General features: G+C 41.7%; 2 protein-coding genes across 2 annotated transcripts; both read left to right on the top strand.

Moving 5' to 3' along the window:
- Positions 1–2678: 2678 nt before the first annotated feature.
- On the top strand, positions 2679–10020 carry hcn3 (hyperpolarization activated cyclic nucleotide-gated potassium channel 3). Its single transcript, XM_071903064.2, has 9 exons — positions 2679–3133; positions 5439–5868; positions 6377–6538; positions 6868–7086; positions 7629–7775; positions 7973–8213; positions 8481–8653; positions 8842–8924; positions 10014–10020. The coding sequence occupies exons 1-9, from the start codon at positions 2679–2681 to the stop codon at positions 10018–10020; spliced, it is 1917 nt and encodes a 638-aa protein (XP_071759165.1).
- Positions 10021–10637: 617 nt separating this feature from the next.
- On the top strand, positions 10638–16435 carry ndufv1 (NADH:ubiquinone oxidoreductase core subunit V1). The gene is made up of 11 exons (XM_071903071.2): positions 10638–10700; positions 11441–11553; positions 11645–11727; positions 11977–12147; positions 12424–12607; positions 12965–13154; positions 13749–13961; positions 14466–14632; positions 14730–14811; positions 15232–15377; positions 16095–16435. The coding sequence occupies exons 2-11, from the start codon at positions 11446–11448 to the stop codon at positions 16170–16172; spliced, it is 1422 nt and encodes a 473-aa protein (XP_071759172.1). The 5' UTR covers positions 10638–10700; positions 11441–11445; the 3' UTR covers positions 16173–16435.
- Positions 16436–16578: the final 143 nt, after the last annotated feature.

Raw genomic sequence — 16578 nt, 5'->3', positions numbered from 1 at the left:
ATAGAATATTCCTGTATCCTGAGTATGTTCATGAATGATAGAGTAGTTCTAGGTAGAGAAATAAAAGCCAGCCAGAGAAGACGTTTGTTCCAGAAATAAACACTACACTACTGTTTAGGTGAACCGAGTTATTCCTTGATCAAACTCACCCTAGTAATCACATGTAATCCTATTCCTCACCAGACTGTGGTGGATAGCGTAATAGGCTATACTCCCCCCCCTCTATCACTGAGAATGTGTTTGAATCTGATTTATTATTCAAACAAATAAAAACTTTAAACAGATCATAATAACATGAACTACATAACAGCTTTAATTCAGTAAAATAGGGCCCAGAGATTACTTAATGCGCCTTTAAAGGCTTGGTCAGTCTATAATTTATTGTTATTAGATCATAGCACATATTTTAAACACTTCCATCCATTCTCTATATAATTTCTCAGGCTCATTTTAAAAAGAACGCTGCAAAAAAAAAGGTTTCCTAAATGAACTCTAAACACTCAACTGGTGCATTTACCAGAGAGGAAGCACTAGGAGTGACCCAGTAAGACAACAGCCTCATTATCATTGCAGCTTCTCAAGTGTGCCTGTTAGGGTGTCTGAGTCATGGGTGTAAATGCGAACATGACACCTGTCACTTCAGAGAATACGTGACTGACAGTGCTGCAATGTGATCTATAGGAGAGTGTGTGTGTATATAATGATTTGGAGGCTGACCCGGTCACTTACAGCATGGGGAGAGCACTGTTGTGGGCAGCTTGCAACAACTTTTTACAAGCCCGCAGGATTAAATGACAAGCGACTGCCTGGGCCTGAATGAATGAATACACACACACACACACACACACACACACACACACACACAGAAATATATTAGCCTACTTAGACCCATAACAGTCTGTGGTCTATTTTAATCATTATCATCGTATTTTTAAATTGTTTTATTATTATTTTCATTTAAAGATATTCTAAAGTATTTTTTGCAAATTATCTTTACAGTCCTGCCTCTCCCTGTAACTTCAGTGCGTGAAAAAAAAGTGTTTAAAAGAATAATTACCATACAAGACATAGAATAGTGGTATATAGATTGTATCTCAGTAATGCATTACAGTAATGTTATTACTTTTCCCATTAACTAGTAGTGTAACAAATTGCAGTAATAATTTTATAGTTGGCAATCAGAAAAACAAGTTGCTATACATTTGTTATACCTCTAAAGTTTCGACTTTATATGAATTATGTGATAATATTATGGGGCAGTGGCAACCTAGAAATTTGAAAAAAGGGGCTTGTGGCTGTCGCCGGTTCAAATCCCCAGACCGGCTGGGAAAATATGGGTGGGGCAGGTAAAGGACTCTCCCCTCCTTCAACATCACTGTCAAACTGCCCTTGAGCAAGGCATTGAAGCCCCAGCTGCTGAACAGTGATATCGAGGTGTGACTGTGTTTAATTTCATTTGAAGCAGGACATTGCTGGGGGGGAAAAAGCAGTTGAGTTTTCACGGATAAATAAAGGTTAAGAAAAATAAGAAAAATTAGACCCCACCCCCATCCCTCGATTAGTTTTCACCATATTTACTTGTCTTCTTCTCATCCTGTGCTAGATTAGTTGAGAAATGGCGGAAAAGTTAACTTTCTCTAGGTGGAAGTATAAGCTTACTCTCACTACTTTGATTTTATCGAGCAAAAAGCTGACAAGAACATCGTGCGTCAGCGCTGCTTGGTTTCCCGCATCACTCACAACACAGGTAGTTGAATTTTTCATCCCGTAAGAGAGGATGCAGCCGTCTATTTGATGGGTGTCACGTCAAATTAACATCGAGTAATGTAACGAGTTACTGCTCCCTGCAGGAATACGCCACGGCATTACTTCTGAAACGAGTACACCTACCGAGTAATGAGTAATTCATTGTTTTTTGGGTAACTAGTCCAACTCGGCTGACCCGGAGGATCCCGGTCTTCTTGGCCAGGTAGACTGCGCAATTTGACCTGGCCGCATCACTGCGACTCGTCTCACTTCATGGAGGAGGAGGAGGAGGAGGAGGAGAGGAGAGAGGTGAGTGGACGCAGTTATGCCAACAAGCCGATTATTATTACAGGCTACTGAGCCCTCTCCGTCAATTTATTTCCGTTCCCTCGTGACATGATCCAGCGGGAGACACAGTTCATCGCGCAATTTTTCTGTTTTTCCCTGGGAATAGACTATGTTCATCGCTGGAAGGGATATGTTGCTGTTTTTTTTAATGGACGCTGGAACTTTTTAATGGATTTACTCTGTGCGAACTTTACAAGAATGAAAATCCACTGTAATATTCCTATTATATAACATTGTTATAGGGACTTATAATGTGTCTGTGGTACTCAGTAGTGAATTTATAGTGACATCATTGTACTTTGTGGTATTTTTTTTTTATAGCTTGTATGGTGTTAGTATAGCAGCTGCATGATAGTTTAAAGTTCTGCTCTGCTTTTGTAAAGTATCCTTCTAAAATCTAAAATCCCATAGTTATTTTTCCATAAGGGAAGTTAGCATTAGAAATAGGTATCAAATGGAAGATGACATGTGAAGTAAGCTTTATTAGTAAGTAAACCTAGTAAGTAAGCAAGCCCAGTCAAGCCAAATCACAAGGACACTAGAGCCCCCATCGCTCTGCTCCGTTTAAAGTGCAAGGTATAAAGATGACCAGTCCCCCTAGTTGTATAGAAGACCACAAAGTCATCAGGGAGAGTCCTGCTCCCAAACCAGACACAGCCAGATACCGCAACTGGAGTGGCCTCCGCTTCGCAGCATGGAGAACTGGCTCCCCGAAGGCAGGCGTCCCTGCTTCCCACGCCTCCCCGAAGACAGAGCGAGGCTCCGACGTGAGCAACACACTCTTCTCCCTGGTCCAGACTCACAACGATGACTACACAGCAGACCCTGATGGCCTCCTGGACCCAGACAGCATCCCGGTGGATGAGAGCCAAGAAATTGACCACTCCACTTACTTCCAGAGGCATTTTGGCTCCATGCTGCAGCCCGGGGTCAACAAGTTCTCCTTACGCCTCTTTGGCAGTCATAAGGGTGTCGCTGCCGAGCAGGCTAGGGTTAGATCCTTTGGAGTGTGGATCATCCACCCCTACAGCGACTTCAGGTAACATGAGGAGGGATTACCTTCATTATTTCCTATCCTCAGCTTCCTGTTCATTTCAGTGTTTAACTTTTTTTGGCAGTATTATTTTAACACAGAGGAGTGGAAGGTGGATAAGGACTGTCAAAAATGCAGAGGGGATTAAAAAGACTAGTCAGTGTCCTGGTGCCAGGGCCAAACCCGGATTCCCCCACTGAGTTAAGGCTTTTTCATGAACCTTCCTTGAAAGCACGCAGTTTTCAGCCCAGTCAAACAGCCAGTGACCCCACCCAGCTCCGATTTTTCCAAGGACAGACTGTAGTACGGCAGCTGGTGCCATGGTTCCTAGCACATGATAAGGCGATGAAGGGATTTGATTAGTGATACAGTATATAGGACTAGATCATCTGGATTAACAGTACCCTTGGTGCCTGTCTTTCACCCTGCTTGTAAGGAGGGAGGAATACTTTGATCCTGATCATTCAAGGGACCCATTGTGTTAAATTTTAAAAATATCCAATCATTTCTTGCTCTAGTTTGTTTCACTTTTGGAGGATTTGTCAGGTAATTAAGCTTTTGGGCCGAGCAACTTGTTATGGAAGATATCTGCGCAGTAATGCGAAGCAATCTGTTGACCCAGTCTATAATAATAGCTGACATCAAATTTAAACATTTTTTAAACATCAGGCCTATGCCAGACAGAGGAGATAAATCCATGCAGAGGGATTATTGCCCATAAGAATCCCCATAATTCCAATCTTGCTCTATTATGCAATAATACAGAGACAGCTGAGGGGGGGATTACTGAAGGCCTGCTTTCCTTAAACCTTATGTTCCAACTTCCCTTTAAAATGGATGAGAGAACACAACACATTTTAGGTGCTCGCCATTAAATGGGGTACTACTGTATAACAACAGTTTTGGGTATGGAACACCCAAAACTGTTGTTAATGGCTTGTAAGAATGGCTTTGAAAGAGCTCAACAATTTATCTTTCTCTCTCTCACACACACATACCCATACATACACACACACACACACACACACACACACACACACACACTTCATAGTAACAATGATAATGCAGTCTAGAGTCTAGAGTTATTTGCAGCAAGGAACCGCTAATCTGTTGCAACAAGAGTGGAGATGATAAGTAGCCATGTAAACCAGAATGTAGACACAGAGGACAGGGGTGCAAGAGACTGAGGAACAGATAATCATGAAAGAGAAAGAGGAACTTATCTATCGCTTCCTGCATCTGTGCTCTGATTGGCTAAAGGAGAAGGTCGTTTTCTCACAGGGCTCGAATTGCAGCCACTGAATGGTGGAGGTAATTAAAACAAAAGCTGGTTCATATTCTGTCCCTGTGACAGACTGAGAATGAGAGAGAGAGAGGGAGAGAGAGAGAGAGACCCTATGTGATTGACACTTAACTGGAAAGACTGACTGTGTAAGGAAACCCTAACCATGTTAGGGTGTACACCCAGACACTGGAGACCCATAGGAAAATGGGACTTGTATGACATGGGGCGGACAATGATTGTTGCAGCTATGTACAGTACAGTACAGAAGTCTGGGACTCGATGTTCTGAAGTCTGAGGCAGCAGACAGGGCATCGCAGGCCAGATATTTCCAGTGACAGTGATGCGTTCCTTTTTGCAGTCTCTTCCTGACAGTAAACTGGGCCTGAAGAGGCAAAAGCCATACATTTTTAATGAGAGGGGTTCCTCTTATGACAGGGCTTGTTATGAGAGTAAGGGTCACTCCGAAATGGGTCATTCCCTGGACTGCACACTGTCCTGATTGGATCGGTTCACTTGAACTTTGGGAGCTGGTTCAAATTCTGCAATGTTCAGTGGAGGTGTGCCATTTACTCTGCTTACTGTTAGAGTTATATGAGTGGACAGTGTTTCACTATCTAAATATTATATAGACAATATATACACATTGGAGTAGACACAACAAAACAAATGCCATTTGGTAGTCACTTTTATCCAAAGCCCCTTACAATTCAAAAAGCGTGAATATTTTTTATGTATGGGCGGGCCATTTACACTGGGCTTCCATTGGCTTTCATGCTTCCTGTAGGAATGAAACCTCTAATCCTGGCAATGCTGGTGTCATGTCCTACCCAAGATAAGATTATGCACACTGGATGCCCAGCTATGCAGTCATGTCTCTGTGTAGCATTAAAGCAAAAGGTTTAGGGAGTCGAGTTGTGCAAGGAAGCAATTAAATGCAAGCAGCTTTAAACATTCACAGCCTTACTCAACCTCTCCCCCCACCCCCACCCTGAACCCCCTGCACCTCTCCAACCCTGTTCTCTCTAGGTTTTACTGGGACATAGTGATGCTCCTCTTGATGATGAGCAATCTGGTGATCCTGCCGTGGGGAATCACCTTCTTCGAGGACCAGAACACCGTACCCTGGATCACCTTTAACGTCATTTCCGACACGCTCTTCCTGATGGACCTGGTCTTCAACTTCCGCACGGGCATCCCGGGAGAGGACAGCCACATCATCCTGGACCCCAAGGAGATCCGCATGCAATACCTGCGCACCTGGTTCCTGGTGGACTTCATCTCCTCCATCCCCGTTGACTACATCTTTCTCTTCGTCGACCTGGAGTCCATCTTGGCGTCGTCTGACGTGTACCGCACGGCGCGCGCCCTCCGCATCGTGCGCTTCACTAAGATCCTCAGTTTGCTGCGCCTGCTCCGACTCTCTCGCCTCATCCGCTACATCCACCAGTGGGAGGAGGTAAAGGAAGGAGGGTGAAGAGGGCATACATGCACATATACACACATACACACACACAGGCACAGAGACAGAAATACAAAGAGAGAGGAAAGAGAGACAGACAGAGCTTTATATAAGTCAGACAACCAACATATTAAAATATAAAAAAAAAGTGTACTGAGAATAAATATAAATGCAGTTAACTTTTGCCATCAAGGCTCTGTTTCTTATGACTCCTTGTAAAGCATATTTAAAGAAAAATGCATAAAAAAGCAGCAGTGAAAGCAGCAGGAAAGCAGCAACAGCAGAATGAGCAGGTACGCTCAGTAGTATATATAAGCCGGTCTATTAGGGAGGAGCTGTCATGGGCAGGAAACACATCACCAGATGTTGATGTAGACTCAAGTTGACTGCCTGAACTAACTTGCAGGCTTCACTTCATTTAGTAAATATGCAAACGGACAAAATAATTCATCACTTCATTTCAGTCATGGGCCATGTTGTATTTCTCCCTCCATGTCTCTGTCAGATTTTCCACATGACCTATGACCTGGCCAGCGCTGTGGTGCGCATTGTCAACTTGATTGGCATGATGCTGCTGTTGTGCCACTGGGACGGCTGCATGAGCTTCATGGTGCCGATGCTGCAAGACTTTCCCCCAGATTGCTGGGTAGCCAAGAATAACATGGTGGTGAGTACAAGTTCATTAACATATATTCACACACTCTCTCTCTCTATTTCATTGTTTTCAGGTGTAGTAAGAGGTAGGAAACCTGCATGCTGTTGCAAAAATGCGGATGAGAGGTTGTGAAAAGACTTCAATCTCACTCCTGCTGTTTGCACTGTAATACCCTTGTACATCAACATAATTTCATCTCGCTGGTGCTGTATTCATTTGCCATTTTTAAGTCAATTTCATTTTTCATCTCAGTCATGTTGTACCTTTTCTTTTTTTTTTAGATGACAGGATTGCTGTGTCTTGTCTCATCTCCCACCTCCTCTTTACACTGTGTTTTTCAGAATGCCACATGGCACATACAGTACTCCTATGCCCTGTTCATGGCCATGAGTCACATGCTGTGTATAGGATACGGTGCCCACCCTCCGCAAGGCATGAGTGACGTTTGGCTCACCATAGTGAGTATGATAGTGGGAGCCACCTGCTACGCCATGTTCCTGGGTCACGCAACCAACCTGGTCCAGTCGTTGGATGCATCACGTCGCCAGTATCAGGAAAAGGTCAGCATTTCTGCTTTAACTTGATTACATAGTAAAATATTCTAACCTACAGTTGCTATTGTTTTATGAACAGTATGTCCCAGGTGTCTCACGTGGATAATATTGTGATTCCGGTTTTATAGTTTTATGTCATAGACATGTTTTTATATCATTGGCTTGCTTACTTGTTTCTACTTCATAGAAACAGAAAACGGAGCAAACACCTAGAGAATATATGTATTATCTAATGGATTTTTGTGCCCTTCCTTTGACCCTTTTCAGAGGATTTTCACAAGATAAAGCAGGATGGATAGACAAATGGCCGCACCTTTGTTTTGGATCACTGTTTGCTAATGCCCATTACAAATGAATTCTGTAATCCACTTAAAGGGAAAAAATGCTTGTGAAGCAAATAGAATGAATGTGCAATTACTGTGTTTAGGAATAATTATTTCACCGGACACATGGGACAAAACGTGATGGAATTTGACATCTGACATCACTCATAGGTGTCATTTTAAATTGGGATCTCAAAAAGGTCAAATTGCCATGTGTTTTTGCAGTATAAGCAAGTGGAGCAGTACATGTCATTCCATAAACTGCCGGCGGATATGAGGCAGAGGATTCATGATTATTATGAGCAGCGCTTCCAAGGCAAGATGTTTGATGAGGACAGCATCCTTGGAGAGCTCAGTGATCCACTCAAGGAGGTGTGTTTTTCTTCAAACCTACCATTACATCTGTCTCGCTTTCTCTGCATTTCTCTTTCACTGACACATACACCTTCCTTGCCAGTCCTTGCCAGTCCATATCGCATGGTGCACATATATACTGGATAAATTGCAAAAGCAAACATACAGATATATTGCTCTCTAAATGACTCATCTCTTGTCTTTCTCACCACCAGGAGATCGTCAGCTTTAACTGCCGTGGGCTAGTGGCCAACATGCCACTGTTCGCCAATACTGACCCTCATTTTGTGACAGTGATCTTGACCAAGCTGCATTTCGAAGTCTTCCAACCTTTGGATTTTATTATACGGGAAGGAACGCTGGGTCGGAAAATGTACTTCATCCAACACGGCTGTGTCACTGTGGTTCCGCGTGGCGGTAAAGAGGTTAAACTCAGCGATGGGTCGTATTTTGGCGGTAAGTCATTAACACGTCAGCCTTCAAACATTGAATCTACAAGTAAACTATTTCTTCTCTCTACTTTTTTATGAGGCCTTATGATTCGCTTTCCCTTTGATGCTGCCCACTGTCGTTAAAGCCCCCATTGTACCCCTTTTCACTTCACTGCAGTTGTTACCATTCCTTATTGTTCGTTTTGCATTCAAAACATTTGTAAAGCTCACCGTCAACACACACACATAGAGCTTGTTCAGTAAACTGTCTCTCTCTCTCTCCGTGCTTCAGAGATTTGCCTGCTGACCCAAGGGCGACGCACAGCCACAGTCAGGGCCGACACATACTGTCGTCTCTACTCCCTAAGTGTGGACAGTTTCAATGAAGTCCTGGAGGAGCATCCGCTGATGAGGAGGGCCTTCGAGAGTGTGGCTGTGGACCGCTTGGACCGGATTTCACGGAGACCCAGTTATGATGCCCACATCAATTGATTTATTGATTTTAACTCTCGCCACAGCAGTGGAGGACGCCTCATTTGTCACACTTTCACTGAACTTGACTGTATAACAAAGAAGCCATCGATGGGAGTTTCACAGATTGCTGCTGAATTGATTGTTCAGAGACTTGGTGAAGACCCTCAACATTAATTATCAATACATTATTGCTGCACTTGGTTGAAAACTTTGTATCTTCAGCTGCTTTGTTTTTCATTTTATTACCTGAAACTAAAAATTGGTATGGTTGTTTTGTTTGTTTGGAAAGTTTCATGACCCTTTAGCTCATGAAAACAGTGAAAGAGTCATTGTATCATTTCAAAGCTAGATGAGCGTCAATAAGGAAATAAGCATTGTTTTCTTTTTTCTTTAACAACTTACATTTTGGAGATACATGTTTTTTGTCCAACAGCAGCACTAGGTTGCCCAGATACAAATGCTGCTAGTTTTAAGGATCTTATTACAGTGGCCTATATGCTTTCTGTGGCTGCAATATCATCATCCATCACATAATTCTTACAAGACAGTAGAGGGACACAAGAGCACCAGCTGGACCACAATGTATCACACAGGCGTTGTATAGCACAGATTGAAATGCTAGTTCAGGTCTCTAGTTTGCAAGGGTGAGAAGGGTCAAATAGGCCTACCAGTGTTCACAGACGATAAGCTGCAGTGATGTAATGGCTCCAAAGCCAAGTTAATCTAACAAAGGCAGGTTTTACACAGTTCCACACCGCTATTTAAATGGTCACATTTAGATTTAGGGATGCTCCGATCTGGATTTGTTTAATAGTTAAAGATCACCAATTATTAAGTTATCAAGTATGATTTTTTTTTTTCACACATTTTGACTTAAATTATTCACTATCCCTTAAAAAGTACCTTAATCTGTTTTAATTTTGTCCTGTCAGTCATTTTTATAAGAGTAGGTTTGACCTTTTTTAAAATTTCATTTTTGAAAAGAAATCTTCAATAGGTAAATTAGCAGATACAGATCAGCTGCTGGGTTAGAATGTAGAATATGTTATTTTTTCTGCAAAAATCCAGCATTAGTTTGAATTGATTGTTGGCTAAATAAGACTGCACTGACAGATGGCGGTGCATGTGAGGTTATTTGCTTGTAGCAGATGGGTGGCCACAGCACAGTGTTTGGTCACTAGTATTTTCTGCTTCATAGAAAAGATTTGATTATCCGAATAGGCTTATCATAGGTCGATAATCACCTGCATAATAATAGCAAATATATTGATCAGCAGAAAAACAAGCAGAACATCTCTAGTCACCTTTTTCTTATACTTTTGTGTGTTACTATTATAGTCTCTTTCCACAGTTGGTAGAGTATTTGATTTCATTTAGATTGTTAAGAGTGTACATTTTTTTTCAGGTAAATTTGATGCAGACAAAGAAATCCCTTGATCATGCTAGCCTATATGAAATGACATTCATCTTGGAAGAGCCTGAATGCTTATCTGTATGAACAGCAATAACACAATAATGCAATTATCACATCAGTTTGTCAAGGATGTTCAATTCTAACCTAAATAGCCTACACATCAAATGCTCATATCCTTGTGTTTCATTACTTTCACCTACTTCACTTTTTGTAATGTTCCTCATAGTGATAATGTATAGAATATGTAATGTAAATATAATTCTTTCTACCCTTTTGAATTGAAATATTAAAAAAAAAAATGTGTCTATGCTTAACTGGTTTCATCTTTATTTCCAAGAGGTTATTGATACATGGTTATTAATAACTGCTTATGATGTTAAACGCACACCTACTTATGTTTATATAAATAAATAAATCGTTTTTTCCTCGCACAGGTCTATAGTAAGGGCAGAACCTTCTTATGAAATGAAGACAAGAAGACGGCGGTTCGTGGCATCTTGTGCAAACAAAACTTTTAAATACGTAAGCTCAAACAGCGCTGCACTCCGGTGTTTTTGTTGATTACATCCGGGACGGGCTGCCATTCACTTCCGTTCTGTTTCGTAAACTTGGGACGGAGAGAAGGTAAGGGGCAACATTTGGCAAATGAAACTACTCGGCATTTGGTGGTTTTCATGCAATAGTATCAACCAGTTAATCCAGATGTTGTCAGTTTGGAATTTGGATGCTACGTTTGAAGCCGTTGTTTGTATTTTATCAGCCACCTTAGGTTAACCGCTAGCTAGCTAACTAAGCTAGGTTAGCTTGAAGTGAGCATGGAGGTCATATAATGGGAACAGTGTGAACTGTTGCCAGGAGACTGTCAGTGAAAGGTGCAGATTTGCTCGTTATTTAATTTCCTTTAAAGTGTATTGACTTACAGTATCAAAGGTCGAACTGACAGGTTTGTCAGCATTAGCTACGTTACTATGTAGCCCCACTTCACCTAACGTTAACGATCTGACATAACAGCTGATACATAACATCACACAAAGCACTTACACAAGGCATATGTCTACCCTAATCCAGTGTCAAGTCGTATTTAATTGAAATATTCATTGACACCCTCCAACAAAATTGTCAACTATTTTTCTGTATCATGTAGGCTATCTATGTTAAAATAAAATGCGAATATCTTAGGCTGCACTCATTTAACTGCCCTTTGTTTTGCTGATGCTTTATGGGGTAACGAGGAATATCAAGTGAATGAGGCTATTAGGCTGTTATGTAAAAAAAAAAAAACTGACTTTGAAATACAATTGGGCTCCTGCACCAAGAAGCCATATTTTGTCAACAGTTGTTATGGCATTTTCTCTTCCATGCAGTAAGGATGCTGTCCCTGTCTCGGGCGGTAGTGAGCGGGGTGGTGCGCGTCCCAGCTGCAGTCAGTCAAGGTGGAGTGACTGCCATCACCCGATTCAACAGCACGACAGCACAGGTATATAGCCTATCTTCAGTTTTACCTAAAACCACTATATGAATGACAGCAGTTTAAGTTATGATTGTACGTTTCTCCATCATCTTTGCAGGACACACCTAAGAAAACAACATATGGACCTCTGGCTGACCAGGACCGAATTTTCACAAACCTCTATGGCCGTCATGACTGGAAGTAATACCACTGATCAATTTTCACATGCAATATATAAGCACAATATCCATATTGATTTGACTGATCTTTTGACACAATTTGAGATGAGGTGCTGGGTTGTAAATGTCAAACTAGGGAAGAGTAAAGGCTGCATCCATTTCATTCAGTTCAAATGGAAAGTTTAAGTAAGCACCCACTTACACTAGTTGTGATTGAGGAATTGATTTTTAAACACAACACAACCCTCACCTACTCATCATTATGTTTCAGGCTGAAGGGGGCATTGAAGCGTGGAGACTGGTACAAGACAAAGGAGATCCTGCTGAAAGGAGTCGACTGGATCCTCAATGAGATCAAGGTCTCCGGCCTGCGTGGAAGAGGAGGAGCCGGGTTCCCTACCGGCATGAAGTGGAGCTTCATGAACAAGCCCAGTGATGGCAGGTCAGTGATGAGACACACAGACGCACACGTTTCCTCTTATTTTCTTTGATGCCTTAATGTCATTCATCCAGTGTGAGAAATTAAAGCTGCTCTATTTTTGATTTTGTAAAAACACCAGCCAGCCACTGGGTAGGTGTGTTTGAATCTCTGTTGTAGTCAAACACACATTTTGGCAAATAAAAGGTGAAATGCTTGGATTCACCTGCCACTGTGGCAGCTGTAGATAAAACTTATTTTTCCCTCCCCTATCTAACCCTTTCCTCATTCTTTCCTCAGGCCTAAGTATCTGGTTGTGAATGCTGATGAGGGAGAGCCCGGCACCTGTAAGGACAGGGAGATCATGCGGAATGACCCACACAAGCTGGTAGAGGGCTGCCTGGTGGCTGGGAGGGCCATGGGAGCCCGTGCTGCCTACATCTACATCAGAGGAGAGTTCTACAACGAGTCATCCAACCTGCAGGTGAGATCGACAGAATGAAAACCAGGATTTAAACTTCATTTCATTTGATCGTATTTCACAAGGATGTTGCAATTACAGAACAAGGAAGCCAAAAATAGCACATTAGTTAAAAAACAAAAACAAATGTCATCAGTATTTGCATCATTTACTCTAAAATAAGTAAATGAAAGTATGGGAGAGTTGCTGGAAGGATAAGCTGTATAGTAAGTATATAGTAAGTATTCCTGTCAATCAGTACTCTTATGAATATGATATTAAATTTATGTACAGTTCTATTTAAAGGTATGACTGTTCAAAGCAACAAATTAGGCTATTACAGCGTCATATTTTCAACCGCTGTGCTTCCTCTGTTCTTAGGTGGCAATCAATGAGGCCTATGCCGCTGGGCTCATTGGAAGGAATGCCTGTGGGACTGGTTATGACTTTGATGTGTTTGTGATGCGTGGAGCTGGAGCCTACATCTGTGGAGAGGAGACTGCTCTTATTGAGTCCTTGGAGGGCAAGCAGGGGAAGCCCCGCCTCAAGCCCCCATTTCCCGCTGATGTGGGTGAGTTACAGTGTACAGAACGGGGTGGGGTGGGGGGGTGTCACAAATATATGGTATGTGGTCACTTGAAGATGTCAATAAAACATTTGAAAATATGAGACAGAGATGGGAGAACATTTTATCTTGAAAAGCTGCACTGCCATCTTTCTTAGTAGTCGTGCTCATATCGCTCACTGCATTCTCACACTGGTCATATTCTGTTCAACCTACTGATGATTGTGACCCCAGTACACTGGACTACAATGACCATAATTCATTGCACATTTGACTCAGTGCATCTGTGCTCCTTCAAGTCGCAGTGTGCCTGTGCCGACACAAACTAACTGGAGAGACAGTTTGAAACCTAGCCTCGATAATCAGATGGAATTATAATAGTCAGCTAATGTTGCAGTGCTACTAGCTTAGATACTACATTAAGAATCTTGTCTACACTGTATGGGGTCCTGTAAGTTTTGTCATGGCCCTAGTCTGTCAATTCTGTATTGTGTAACTGCCTTGTTACGTGTCGGCACCAGTTAGCCAGGTCATATTCCTTGTGCACCTGTTGTACTTGGCAAATAAAAGCAATTCTGATGCTGATATTTCTACTTAAAGGTGTCTTTGGTTGCCCAACAACTGTTGCCAACGTGGAAACCGTAGCCGTGGCACCCACCATCTGTCGTCGTGGAGGCTCGTGGTTCCTGGGCTTTGGCAGAGAGAGGAACTCGGGCACTAAGCTCTTCAACATCTCCGGCCATGTTAACACCCCCTGCACAGTGGAAGAGGAGATGTCCATCCCCCTGAAAGACCTCATCGAGAGGCACGCAGGTACGCAAGGCAATGAAATCTGTGTTGGGTCTAATGCAACTAACGCTGGTCTCAATGAAAAATGTGTCGCAAAATATGTGTAATGTTGTTATTACTTAAATCATAGCATTGACTGCACAAGTGTCAGTCTCATGCGGCCCTTTTAAAATCAGTCAGTGAGAACATATCTGGTTATTAATTATACTTGTGAGATGATTTTGGGGTTGCTGCGACAAAATGTATTTCTAATATGCAAATGTATTAGCGTGTGTTTGAAAGAAAATGCCTTTTTCTTCGTAATTCATGGAGCTGTTAGGTCTTAATAATTGATCAAGTGAAATAGCCTTAAAGGGGAAAGTGAAAATCATCATTCGGTGTCAAAGTTCACCATTCTGCAAGTTTGCTCCTGCACTGGGGGGGACACACTGAAAAGTTAGAGAAAGTCAGCTTCACGCAGCCACAGCCCAAGTGAATGGTGCGCTGCAGATTATTTTGTATTGATTGAAATAACCATCTGTTTTTCAGGTGGAGTGCGTGGTGGTTGGGACAACCTGCTGGCCGTAATCCCCGGTGGCTCCTCAACGCCTCTCATTCCCAAGAAAGTGTGTGAAGAGGTGCTGATGGACTTTGACGGCCTCATCCAAGCTCAGACTGGCCTGGGCACAGCTGCTCTCATCGTCATGGACAAATCTGTAAGTTTATCAGCTGTATGAAATCGCTCATGAAACGACCCTTTGAAGAAAACACACAACATCTGATACACATTGAATGGATACATTGTTATTGCAGACCGACATTATCAGAGCCATTGCCCGCCTGATTGAGTTCTACAAACATGAGAGCTGCGGCCAGTGCACGCCCTGCAGAGAGGGTAAGGACTGCTTCACTGTTTCCTTGGTAATTTTATGCAGCGGTGGTGCTATCTTTAGCTTTAATAACACATTCTGTACATTGTGGTCCCAGTTATGGTTGCAGTATGGTTTGCAGTGCTAGAAATGGCTCTAGTTTATGTAAATAGTAAAAATATTAATTCTAAATGCCACTGAGGGTAATTAAACAATTCTCTTTGTATAACGTATATATATATATATATATATATTTTCTGGCAGTGTTGATAGGTGTTCTTGCTATGTTGGGCCACCACTGCTGAATGAATACCGAATACATTTGGCTTTGATGTTGTTTATTGGCAAATTTTGGTCATTTTTGGTATCTATCATCTAATTCAGATTACATTAGACCATAACAAACCTCCATATTCCTTGTTTCTCCCCTTCTTCCGTTTCTGTAGGAGTGGACTGGATGAACAACATGATGTGGCGTTTCGTGCGTGGTGATGCACGGACAGCGGAGATCGACATGATCTGGGAGATCAGTAAGCAGATTGAGGGACACACTATCTGCGCTCTGGGCGACGGTGCTGCTTGGCCAGTGCAGGTAAACACATGCACAGTCATAATGCCCGTGGATACTAAAAGGGTCATAGAAAGATTTGAATATGGACAGTAAAATTATTGTAAAACCACAGAAACAACTGTCTGAGATATTTATTTCAGATCAGGCTAAAAGCTCAGCAAATTTAGAGTGATTGTTCATATCCTCTTTTTAATTAATTTGATAAGCTGACCTCTGGGAGGCACTATATGCCCACAACCACAAAGAAAGTATTCAAGAAGTCTTTTGTCCCACATGCCATATAACTTTATTTTTAGAGCACCATTCATACATAGAATTCAACCTGAATTCAAAGTGCTTCACATAAAATAACTGGATTAAAACAATTACAAGCAATAGTAAAATATTCAGTCAAAATACAAGCGAAAGCAAGACAGAAATGAAAACAGTAATTTGTCTAGTAAATTGACACTAAAAAGAAAGAAAGATATATGTTTATTATATCTTGTCTGATTATAATTGTAGCACAGTAAAGCCAGAGCCAAACCAGTCTCTTCTATACTGATTTGCATGTTAAGTAGACGTGCAAACAGATTTAACTTTGCTCAGTCATATTTTCCTGTTATCTTACACTTTATCATTTCACCTGTGAGTGAACCTGTTTGGGTAATATTAACTGTTCTTGTGATTTAATTTATAGAATTTATAGTAAGCCTTCTGCAGTTGGATAACCTGTTTTTCTCTGCATTGTCTTTTCAGGGATTGATCCGGCACTTCAGGCCTGTGATGGAAGGCCGAATTGCTGAGTTCCAGCAGCAGAAACAGGCCAGGGCTTAAATGGTTCCTTCGGCTCCTTGGCCTTATTCTTTTGCCTCCTACGCCCTTACCCCCATTTTCCTCTCATTCACAAATTGTTATTTAAAACAATAATGTGCTGTTCATCACCTCATCATGAGATTTTGCCTTCCCGTGTCTGCCTTGTCTGAAGTTGTCAATAAAGTTCTATGAACCTTAAATTAGGTTTAGATTTCTGCTGTTGTATATATGATATCCTTGTTGTATTATTACACATTGGAAGAGTATTAAAAAAATGACTCTTGTTTTGTGTTTTTATCAGTTATGTTTGTTCCCTGCTGGGAAGAATATTGGAAAGTCACACATACAATTGTCCTTTTAATTATCTTTTTATTATGTTTTTATTATTTATAGAGTGGCTACCTTCACATTTTACATACCTGATCAT

Source organism: Centroberyx gerrardi, chromosome 19 (genome assembly GCF_048128805.1).
Source record: "Centroberyx gerrardi isolate f3 chromosome 19, fCenGer3.hap1.cur.20231027, whole genome shotgun sequence".
Classification (NCBI taxonomy): Eukaryota; Metazoa; Chordata; class Actinopteri; order Beryciformes; family Berycidae; genus Centroberyx; species Centroberyx gerrardi.
Note: the sequence above shows the minus strand (reverse complement) of the source record. Positions and strands in the feature narration are given on the sequence as shown.

Excerpts from the sequence above, each read along its gene's own strand:
- hcn3 (XM_071903064.2), top strand. The coding sequence starts at position 2,679 with ATGACCAGTCCCCCTAGTTGTATAGAAGACCACAAAGTCATCAGGGAG. Across the intron at positions 5,869-6,376 it reads ACATCCACCAGTGGGAGGAG|ATTTTCCACATGACCTATGA; the intron begins GTAAAGGAAGGA and ends TGTCTCTGTCAG. Across the intron at positions 8,214-8,480 it reads CGATGGGTCGTATTTTGGCG|AGATTTGCCTGCTGACCCAA; the intron begins GTAAGTCATTAA and ends TCCGTGCTTCAG.
- ndufv1 (XM_071903071.2), top strand. The coding sequence starts at position 11,446 with ATGCTGTCCCTGTCTCGGGCGGTAGTGAGCGGGGTGGTGCGCGTCCCA. Across the intron at positions 13,155-13,748 it reads CCCATTTCCCGCTGATGTGG|GTGTCTTTGGTTGCCCAACA; the intron begins GTGAGTTACAGT and ends TTCTACTTAAAG. Across the intron at positions 14,633-14,729 it reads TCATCGTCATGGACAAATCT|ACCGACATTATCAGAGCCAT; the intron begins GTAAGTTTATCA and ends TTGTTATTGCAG.